This window comes from Vipera berus (assembly GCF_964194415.1).
Source record: "Vipera berus genome assembly, chromosome: W".
Lineage (NCBI taxonomy): Eukaryota > Metazoa > Chordata > Lepidosauria > Squamata > Viperidae > Vipera > Vipera berus.
Genome location: NC_138210.1, coordinates 56,545,740 through 56,557,643, shown reverse-complemented (window position 1 = coordinate 56,557,643; position 11,904 = coordinate 56,545,740). Strand labels below are relative to the sequence as shown.

General features: G+C 41.6%; 1 protein-coding gene across 1 annotated transcript; it reads left to right on the top strand.

Moving 5' to 3' along the window:
- Window positions 1-603: 603 nt before the first annotated feature.
- On the top strand, window positions 604-5,717 carry LOC308676104 (dickkopf-like protein 1; the record flags this gene model as incomplete). The annotated part of the gene is made up of 4 exons (XM_081341832.1): window positions 604-741; window positions 1,153-1,284; window positions 2,994-3,080; window positions 5,388-5,717. The coding sequence occupies 4 exons, from the start codon at window positions 604-606 to the stop codon at window positions 5,715-5,717; spliced, it is 687 nt and encodes a 228-aa protein (XP_081197958.1).
- Between the last annotated feature and the right edge of the window lie 6,187 nt (window positions 5,718-11,904).

Here is an 11,904-nt window from a genome sequence, read left to right as displayed (position 1 = left end):
TGAATAACATGTTACTGCTGATTAATGTTTATTAATGAAAATGTCTGTTCAATTATTTAAATCTTTTTCTTATCTCTCCCAATATATATAAAGGTAAGGTAAAGGTTCCCCTGCACATGCGTGCTAGTCGTTTCCGACTCTAGGGGCCGGTGCTCATCTCCGTTTCAAAGCCGAAGAGCCAGCGCTTGTCCAAAGACGTCTCCGTGGTCATGTGGCCGGCATGACTGGATGCCAAAGGCGCACAGAATGCTGTTACCTTCCCACCGTAGTGGTCCCTATTTTTCTACTTGCATTTTTACGTGCTTGTTAGATGATTAGTGCCAGCCATTGGCAGTTCCCCAAAAGGATCATCAGATGGAGGCAAAGAGGCTTCTTTGCTTCCACTGATGAGCCAAGGGTCTCGGACCCACAGCCCCATTGGCGAGACTAGCACGCATGTGTGGGGGAACCTTTACCTTACTTTACTTATAAACAAGCAAGGAGGCTGGGAAACAGCCAGAAGGGGCAATGTTTGTAGGACTTTTCTTCTCTGATCTTTCCTCTCGTTTCTGCCTTTTATGCAGGTCTAGCTCAGGCAGCTGCAGAACGGCGGACTAGGCAAAGATGCTGCTGCTTGTACTTTTTTGTGGGGTATGGGGACTGACATCTCTGAAGCAGGGGGGTACAGCTTCTGCTACCTTCCTCCCCTCCAGCATGGATAGACTGTTCCAGAAGTTTAGCAACCTCTTTGAGCAAAGTCGGGTAAGGAGCAAAAGAAGAAGGGTCCAATTCCTTCTGTGAACAAGTGGAAGGGAAATTCTACTGCTGTGCAATTTTATCAGATCCTATCTAAGAAGCTTAGATGTTTTAAACTAAAGTACTACTGTATAGTATCCTTTTAGAAAAGGCAGACTCCTCACAATAAATGGACAACATATTTGGCAGCTCTGAAGAGAATCTTATTTTACATTCAAGCTGATGTAATAATTGTATGCAAATTTTTGTCTACGTCCTGAAGTTTACACATTTTAGCAAAAGTTTGGCAAATCCATTCTTGGAAATATTTTTGACGCATAGGATTTGTTTGTGCACTTTTTAACTTTCATTGGCTTTAGGTAAAACTTGTTTACTTTCTCTGTACTGTACATAAGGATCATTCTTTGCCATTTGTAGGAAGTGCTGGGGAAAGACCAATTTGATACTCCAGTTGACATCAGTAAGCTGCCCCCCAACTACCACCATGAGGAGAATAAGCATCAGAGAATAGGAAATTCCACTTTTTCCAGACACTATGAAATCAGTAAAGTGAGTAAGCTATAGAAAATAGGAAAAAAACGTATACCTTATTTAAACATTAAGAATCTTGGATAGCTATATTCACTTTGACACAGTGATGGACATATGCTGTATGGAGCCTTAACAAGTTCTGAGAGATTTTTTTTTCAATGTCTTAAAGTTTAATTCCGCTGGATTTTGATGAAGTCAGCTGATAGAAGTTTGTATGTATTTGAAGTATTTATAACCTGCTGTCTTACTTAAAATCTGTTGGGGTTTTTTTGAGTTTTATTAGTGTTTATAATTACCTCCATAGGGTGTGTGTGTGTGTGTGTGTGTGTGTGTATAGTGTGTATGTGTATATATGTGTGTGTGTGTGTATATATATATATATATATATATATATATATATATATATATATATATATATATATATATATATAATATCAGATGTTAGGAGATACAAATATTTATATAGCTAAATGAAACTTTGGTTCTAACGCAGCTGTGAATCCATCTATTTATTCTCTTTCCTCCACAGCTTCTCTGTTACCACCACTATTAAGAACCGGTTTACATAAGAAGCAGATTGAAGTGGTTGGGCAAACTGTACCACCAGAGTGATAGAAGTGGGATACACTTGTGCTCCCAATTTAAAAAAAAAACTATTTGCAGATATGAAAAAAAGCACATAAGGAGGATAATTCTGAGTTGGCTCACTGCCTGTTAGGAATACGCAGCAAAGTTCAGTAAAGCAAATCCCAAACTGTTCTGATTGAAATGACACAATTGCCAATTTTTAACCTTATTGTGTTACAGGTATAAAGTACAATGTCAGCATTCTTTGATAGTAGCTCAGTGGGTTAGGACGCTGAGCTTGTCGATAGAAGGTCGGCAGTTTGGCGGGTCGAATCCCGAGTGCCGCGTAACAGAGTGAGCGCCTGTTACTCGTCCCAGCTTCTGCCAACCTAGCAGTTCGAAAGCACGTAAAAATGCAAGTAGAAAAATAGGGACCACTACGGTGGGAAGGTAACAGCGTTTCGTGCGCCTTTGGCGTCTAGTCATGCCAGCCACATGACCACGGAGACGTCCTCGGACAAGCGCTGGCTCTTCGGCTTTGAAACGGAGATGAGCACCGGCCCCTAGAGTCGGAAACGACTAGCACGCATGTGCGGGGGAACCTTTACCTTTACCTTTATAGTCTCAACGGCCTGCCAGCTGCCTGCACTCCCCTTACAGATTTGAGATTGCCATCATTTTTTTGGCAATTAGCGCTGCAGTTCACCATTTTCATTTCAGCAATGTCCCAGGGAAATTTGCATCAAGAGCATTATGGGAAATCATAAACATGGCTCTGAAACCTCTCTACTGCCCAGTGTGATTTTCAAGTAGTCCTATATCCAGCAATGCTCTAACAGAGAGTTCCAGGGAGACAAACTGCCACAGACCTTGCCCAAGCTTGAGGCCAGCCATGGCAAGGACCTAATTTAAATGCTCCGAAAAGTTGTACTGCTTCTTTGCTGTGGCTCTATATAACCCCGGAGCATGTTTGAATGTACATTTCCTTAATGGTCTCCTATCATATTGATGGAATGGGTATTTTTCTGTGCATCGGAGGGGACTGCATGGAAATTCTGATCAAAAGATCCCGTAGCCATGCAGTACCTTAGCTATTAGGGTTTTTGAAACCATATCCTTCCTCTCTGCCAATCCTATTCAACCCTATATTGTTCTTGTAGATGACTGATAACCGTACAGGTGATATGATGTTTTCAGAGAAATCTTTGACCTCTATTGAGCAAGAAGAGATTGATCCAAAGGAAGAGGTCAGTATGCAGAATACAAGCATATTTGCTTACCTTTACCTGCCAGATTTAGGCTGCTTATATATGTACTGTACATGTTGTGTGTGAGAGAGGAAAAGAATGTGTGGAAGAGACAGGTGGTGTTATATTAGAGGTAAGTAATATGTGGCCCTTGAGTCCTCTCTCTGCAATCTTTGGAGTCCCTTCTGACTATGACTGCTGAAAACGGATACGTTTCCTGTCATTCTGAGGTGAAAAACCTATAAAAACTGTGGTGCAAATCTTGAAATTGGCATTATTTCATTAAAAAAAGTCTCTCAAACCTTCGTTCAACTGCTTTCCCTGCATAGGTGAGTTATGTAATCTTGGTTACTTTTTCATCCTCAGCCTTCTTGCCCCAAAAGTATAGGCATGACCACGTAAAGATCAGATACTTTACTGCTAGATTCTAAAATAGGTGGTGCAAGCAAGTGTGCCAGTCATAGGAGCAGACTTGTTATCTTTTCTAAATGACCATATTCAGTTGCAGCTTTACAGAGAACAGTGTTCCTCACAATGCCTGCCTGCCATGTTTCCTAAAAATAAGCTCAAGCCTGATTTTTTGGGGTGGGCCTAATATAAGCCCTACCAAAAATAAGCCTGGGGGGTGGGCATGGTCAGCACAAGCAGCGGTGAGTACATGGGGGCTGATGGTGTCCAGTAGCCGCCGCAGCCCACCAGCCCCTTAGCACAGAGCAGGTAACTCCGCACACAGTGTTTGGGCGCCTATGGGGCACTTGGGAATGAAGCAATTTGTTCATAACCAAGTGCCCCATAGGCGCCCAAACAATCCCCCCCCCGAATGGAGATCTGACGGAGACTGGAAGCTCCGGCTGCTTGTGAATGGGGCACTTGGAGATGGAGCAATCTCCGTTCGGGGGAAAGGTGTTTGGGTGCCTGTGGGGCGCTTGGGAACGAAGCTGACTGCTCCATCTCCAAGCACCCCATTCATAAGCAGACGGAGCTTCCAGTCTCCGTCAGATCTCCATTCAGGGGAAAAGTGTTTGGGCACCTATGGGGCGCTTGGGGCAGCTCCACCCCCTCCCCCACCTGCCTCGCCTCGTGGTGGCACGGCGTGGCAGGCCACACAGCCTCCTGCTGGATGGGCTTGTTGGTGCCACCGTGAGGCGAAGCAGGTGTTAGGAAAAAACATCCCCCGAAAATAAGACCTACTGCCTCTTTTGGAGGCAAAAAAAATATAAGACTGGGTCTTATTTTCGGGGAAAGGCGGTACATGCTTTAACAAATGTTGTAGAGAACATATTACGTGAGAGCTCTGCTCTAAAGGACTGAGGAAGGCAGTGGGGGGAAAAAACCTGCCGGAACAACAAAGTAGGCATTGTGATGTCATGAATCAAGTTTCACCATTTAATACATGCGCTTTGTTGCATGCAAGAATGTCAGGGCCACAGTTTATATGTTTCTTTTATCACTTGTCCACCTTGTCTATTATGAGAGTTAAAGCAATTAGTAGAGTGCTGTCATTTTTAATACACCAATTACCTCTTTTAATGAAGTACAAAAATTTCATTAAAATTGAATCAGAATCCGAACTGGTTAGATATGAGATAGAATAAGGTATAGGAAACTTAACTGATTATTCCAGACTTGTTCTAGGACATTGTTAGTCTTCCTTCACTAGGAACTGACAGCAAGCTACTATATGATTTCCCAAAGTGAGAAAATCCACAAATTAACATAGATGGATGTGTTTTGGGTTTTTATTCTCATGTCTGATAGGAGGCAATGCAATACCTCTTAAAAACTTTTAAGGACCACAGGCAATAATTTCTTTGTTCTCTGACCCTTTCCCAGAATTTGATACTAAAGCACAGCATTAGTGAAGATGATTTATTCAGTGATTAAATGTAACAGCATTTGTTAAACCTATAACCAACCATCTGTTCAATCCATTTTCATAATCAGAACTCAAGAGTCCCCTTTAGCTCCTAATTTTTGATTAGATTCATATTTCCCTATCCTAGAGTTAAGAGGACCAAAGAATTTGGATTCCAAAATCATCCCCACTCTTGATATACATTCTCTGATCACATAGATTTAACAAATTCACACAGATCCTCAGGGCTACCCTTCTCTAGGATCTACCAGAGGAGTTGGACTATACGTTCTGGCACTTCTAGGCAATATAACCATTTTGTATCCTTACAGATGAACGTTTGTTTTGGTGGAATATAAAGTGGGGACGATTAGAAATGTAGGGATTTCAGAAGACAACCCTAATACGCCTGGTCCCTCATTTTTATTGCTTTTTTATCTCCATCTTTCTAGGACAAGTCAGTGTCTAATGAAGAAGAAAACACTGTTGAGCCAGAGAGAACAACTGCTGGGCTTAAGATCTTCAAGCTAGGTTTCCCTCAGCTTCAGCCAAAGCTAACTTTTTTTATTTTTCGCTTGCCCCAGCATCTTAAGAGCCAGCAAATGCCTGAAGCCAAACTGGTAAAGGAAGAGCCAATCAGTGACAAGAGGCACAGATTGCTGGCCATTCGGAATGGGCTTTTATCAGCCCCTCATCCAATTAAGAAGACCCTTCCTGTGACCCCAAACCACAAGGTCATTCCACGAAAGCGTCATTTCCTTTTTTTCTGGAGGAAGATATAAGGCGTTAGGAACATATCAGGCATTGGGAAAACATAACACCTGGGCCAGTGGAAAATGTTCTAGCTTCCCAAATATTTCTGTTGTCACATCAAAAGTTTCAAGTGAGGTTAGTCCTACAAAAGGGGGAAATGTTTCCTTCCAAAATTCAAAATAAAAGTTATCCTTTTGGAAAAAAAAGCCCTCAAAGATGAAATAATGTATTTTTTTTCTGAAATATCACGACGGTGATGATGTTATCTATTCAGTCGTGTCCAGCTCTTGGGCAATTCTATGGGCCAAGTCTCTCCACATCTTGAGTTCTTATATGCTCTGGCAGGCGTCAGCTTGAGTGGTGGCCAGCCACCATGTTCTTTGATAGCCTGGTTTCCTTTTACCCCTAACTCTTCCGAACATCTTCATGGTAGCTACACGAATCTCTGGGGGTACATTGTATTCCAGATGGCAGGCATTGCAACCAAGTAGACACACCACTTAAGATCAATCAACCAAATCAGAACAGATGACACCATTTGAGGGATAAAATCTGGAGCACGCCTACCGTATCCTCCTTGATCACACCAGACCATAGAAATATACGATCTCTTAGATAGCCAGGCCCTATGCCAAACAGTACTTTAAAGTTGGAAATTGGCACCTAGAAACCAACTGGTAACCAGAACATATTGTGAAGCAGTACAGGTAGGGTCACAGATTCATGTGCTGCTCCTGCCAGTGTGCTGTTGCATTCTAGACCAGTTGTAGCTTCTGGGTGGTCTTCAAGGGCAGCTCCACTGCAGTAATGCAATTGTGAAGTGGCCAGGGCATGACTGACTGTTTGAAGAGCCTGCCAACTCAGAAAAAGGTGCAAATGTATCTGTGCAAAGCCCTCTTGGCCACAAGCGCCACCTGATCTTTGAATAGGAACTGAGAGTCCAAAGGACGCCAAGATTGTGCCCTATGGGACACAATCAGATGGAAAAGTACCATCACATTGAGACTTAAAAATGGAATTGTATTCCTAGAACTGATATGTTTGTGTGTGTGCGGAGGGGGGGAGGGGAGGAGACAACCACATAGTCTTTCTAATATTGAGCCTGAACCTGTTCCTCCCATCCACACCCACTTAGCTTCCACATAGAGAGCTACGACTTCAACAGCATTGCCTAGAATGGTACAGGATTAAGACTTAGAACTGGATATAATCTCCTTACTGATGATAAAGGTCAAGGTCAAGGTTCCCCCACACATGCGTGCTAGTCGTTTCCGACTCTAGGGGCTGGTGCTCATCTCCGTTTCAAAGCCGAAGAGCCAGTGCTTGTATCTTAAGGTAACTATCTCCTACATTTGGGCTAAATTAGGGTTTAATTTATTTTCATAGGGTTTAATTTATTTTCAATATCTATATTTGTACATTCTATTATTTATGTCACTGTTCACCGCCCTGAGTCCTTAGGGAGAAGGGCGGTATACAAATCAAATAAATAAATAAATGTGGCCGGCGTGACTAGACGCCAAAGGCGCACGGAACGGTTACCTTCCCACCGTAATGGTCCCTATTTTTCTACTTGCATTTTTACGTGCTTTCGAACTGCTAGGTTGGCAGAAGCTGGGACGAGTAACAGGCGTTCACTCTGCTACACGGCACTCGGGATTTGACCCGCCAAACTGCCGATCTTCTGATCAACAAGCTCAGCGTCCTAACCCACTGAGCCACCAAGTCCCTTACCGATGATACTGGATCTCAAAACAATGACCTCATCTGGAAAATTCCTTGTAGATGTTAAACAGAAGGGGAGAAAACATTGAATTCTGCAGTACTGCCCCAGTGGCGGGCTATGGGCTCTGTCTCTCTCCACCCACCATCACTGATTAGAATTGGCAACAGAGAAAGAACCACTGTAAAATAGGGTTTCCCAACCTCAACCCTCAAAGTCAGTCCAACACGATACCATGAAAGCCACAGAGAGATCAAGGAGCACAAGGTGAGAGGCAGTACGTCTTCCTGATTTCACCATAATCAGCTAGCATGACCAATGTGGATAATTATATTTTCCTTCAATTTTTGGTAGCTGAAATAGTGATTACTATTACTATTTTAGGTTATGTGTTAAATATCACCTTGAGATAATACTCTATATAGTTAGTGTGCTTCTAAATCAAGACCTAGGTAATGTTACTGAAATCGTGTATGTCTTGATGAAGGGGGAAGTCCTTTCTTTATATATATCTTTTCTTTTTTCATTGTTTTTCTCTGCATTCTTTTCATACTAATTAGTTTGCATTGGGTTTTGTTTGCATTTGCAAACTTTAATAATAAAATTATTTAGGTTCGCATCCCACCAGGCTCAAGGTTGACTCAGCCTTCCATCCTTCCGAGGTAGGTAAAATGAGGACCCAGATTGTTGGGGGCAATAAGCTGACTTTGTAATAATGCCGCTTGGGGTGTGTGTGAAAGCCCTAATAAGCAGGCATATACATAGAATGAAGGCTACTGCTAAGCTTGTAAGCCGCCCTGAGTCTTCGGAGAAGGGCAGGATATAAATGCAATTAAAATAAAAAATAAAAATAAAAAATAAAGATCTTCTGATAAAAATGATTTATTCTGAACTACATCATAGACTGAGGGCTTATCTGCACAGCATGAGCATGGCCCACTCTTTCTCAAGGACAGGAATGCACAGTGTTGTCCTCTCTCTACCTTGGGAATGCAACTTTCACCTATCTTTTTCTGCTATGCATCAGGAATGTTTTTCAACCTGTTCCAAAATAGCAGAGCAGATTTGCGCTTCATTTCATTGTATGCAAAGACCTAAATTCCATGGCTCCTCCGATTCCTGTATTTCTTTCAATCTGGATTTCTGGTGAACGTGTATGTTTTTTCATCTTCTGAAGAAACCTTGATTGACAAATCCCTTTTTTACCCCTTCAGTTCATCCGTTGATCACTTTTTAAAAATAAATTAATTAGTAAAATATTGAAAGACCAATCTCATTCCCACTCTTCTTCAGTGATAGAATAGTGAAAATATCAACAGAAGAAAATATTTGTAGCTCAAGATTGAATTGTGGATTCCTTAATGCTCTCTGAGCCTGGTGGTTTTCCAGCACACGTTTCATTACCAAACTAGGTAATGAACTACTAGGTAACATCAGTGCTAGAAGTCTAATCATCTAGCACTGATGATGTTACCTATTTTGGTAATAAAATGTCTGCAAGAAAACCACCAAGTTCAGAGCACCAAGGACCCCACAATAGTAAAAAGTGAAAGGCTGGACCTTCTTTCCTTCTCCAGTAAATTTTGCAAGAATTTTCCCAGTTTTGCCTTAGAGCCTTTCTTGCCCTGGGGCCTTTCTTGGGCTCTTCCTCAAATAACAGGAAGAATGATAAAACCGTTTTTCTTTTTATTGGTCTAAAAGTGGATGTCTAAATAGGAAGATACCTAGTATGAAGGATAATCAGCACGGGGCTAATACAAAAATTGTATCAATGGGACCCATATGACTGAAAATTCTGCCCATGCAAAGGTGGGAAAAATTTTAAAAATTCAGGAATCAACAAACCAGTGCTGTTTTAAGACAGTCTGGACAAAATTCCTGGCCATCACCCCTGAATGGGATTTCTTAAGCAAGCTTTATTCCTGGCTGCTTTAGACATAGTAGATAGACTATGTAATAACTACAGTGCAGAAAAGCATTAGGCGACAGTAAAATCTGCTAACTGACACATTAACCCCATTTCTAGATCTAAAAATGTTGTCAGGAAATTCTTGATTCCTAAGTGCTGCCCTTTACAAACCACAATTTTACTATAGTATTAGTACTACTTATTGCTGAAGGAAGTAGCAACTACAGTATGACTTTCCACAATTCAAGTATAATGTATAAAGTAATTGATAATCCACTTTTATCCCACGATATTGATCAACACAAAAGAGTGGGGGGTTGGCTATGACAAGAACAGGCCCCTTATGTTAAGTGAGAAATTTGTTAAATGAGTTTTGCCCTTTATAACTTTTCTCGCCACATTCGTTAAGCGAATCACTGCAGCTCTTAAATTAGTAACACGGTTGTTAAGTGAATCTGGCTTCCCCATTGACTTTGCTTATCAGAAGGTCACAAAAGGAGATCACATGACTGACCCCAGGACACTGCAAGTATCATAAATGTGGGTCAGTTGTCCAGCATCCAAATGTAAATCACGTGACTATGGGGATGCTGCAACGGTGGTAAGTGTGGAAAAACTGGTAATAAGTCACTTTTCTCGGCACTCTTGTTACTTTGAACGGTCACTAAATAAACTGTTTTAAGTCGAGGACTACCTGTACTGAAAAAAAGACAGCTAATCCCACTAAACCATTTTTCTAGAAACTCAAAACAACCGTACCTTAAAATAGGGCATTACTTGGTCCTGCCTTATACTTATGCTTACATCACCAAGTGAACTATTGCACCCCCCCACCCCGGAGCGGATTAGGGACTCGCATTTTCCAGACGCTGAGGGAGCAGCATCCGCCATTAACTTCCCCCCTTTGGGGTTTTCCCGCCTTTTTTTCCAAGCGGCCAGAGGAAGGCGCGCGCCCCAACCGCCAAGCCCTCTCCTCCATCTCGGCTCGCGCCTTGGATGAGGAATTGTTCTCCCCTTCTCTCCTTCCTCCTCCCCCCCATTTCCTTTTCTGAGGGAAGAAACTCCTTTCCGTCGCCATGCTTTTCGACGGGCGGAGGAACGCCTTTCTCACACGCACATCCCAGGCTGAGGTGGTCGCCGTGAACTCCTCCCTCTTGTTGTAATTCAGGGGTCCTCAAAGCTTGACAACTTGAAGACTTGTGGACTTCAACTCCCAGGATTCCTCAGCCAGCAAAGCTGACTGAGGAATTCTGGGAACTGAAGTCCACAAGTCTTCAAGTTGCCAAGCTTGAGGACCCCTGCTGTAAATTAATCCTTCCACGCCGTGAGCAGAAAGCCTTTCTAGCGTGGTAGCGTTTCAAGGACTGCAGTACTCGGTGGCTTGGCAGTTCCCCTGTTCAGTCGATTTAACGCGGGCAGATTGCTACCGGTAATATCGTTGCAAATTGGTTGTCAGACAAACCAGGCCGCATTCTTTTTTTATTATTATTAAAGAGTTTTACAAATTTTTTTTACAATACATATCCCCAAAACCCACCCGCCCCAAACCACCCCCCTTCCCCCCCCACTTCCCAGAGCTGAATACAGGGTCATAGATATAATAATCATATTCTAACTAAAATTATCCATTATAAAATTAACCAAATTCATAATGTGCTTTAACTCCCCTTTAACATTGATACATTCAAATTATTAAAAACATAATAACTTAAACAAAATATAATCAATACTAATACTAAAATTAATAACAATCTAAAATCTACTCATAAGCTAAATGGAACTTTTTAGTCCCATATTTATTCTGAATATAATCTATCCATCTCCTCCAAACTGAAATATATCTTTCTTGCGAGTGATCCTTCAAATAAGCAGAAATCTTAAGACATTTCTGCAAGATTCGATACCTTAAGTACCCATTCTTCCATAGTAGGCAAACTATACTTCTTCCAATATTGTCCCACCAGGCCGCTTTCTTAACTGTTCCCAACCGAACCTTAATAGTAATCAACTAATGGAACATGTAGTTCATAGCTATTAGCCCTTAAACAGTGCCTTGTGAGCTATAATCTTTATTTATATAAGACCTTGAGGACTGCTTTAAAATTCCCTGTCTTCTAAGCGAACAGCATTCTAAAAGAATGATTACATGCTACCATTTCCTTTTTTTTAAAGGGGGAGGGGCTCAAATGTCCTAGAATCTGCCATTTATAGTGGGTTGGATTAATTGATCGATTGATTATATGCCACCTATATCGTCAAACTTTACCAACCACACATGGGTTGGAAATTCCAAATCATTTGGCCAAAAGAAATAATTTGGTCAGATGTCTTCGTATGGAGAGATTAAATAATTCTAACTTCATATTTTTTGTTTAAATACATCTGAAGTTGTGCCTACTTTATCCTGGGAACAGTTTATTCCTTTTCTAATCCCCCCCCCCTGTGTGATGAGAAATAAATAAAGTAATATATTTGCTTCTTGACAGTGTGACACACTGGGAAATCTCTTCCAATTGCATGAAAACATCACAGTGTCCTATAAAAGGGAGAAAAGTATTGTTCCTAATTAGGGGGATTTATTACT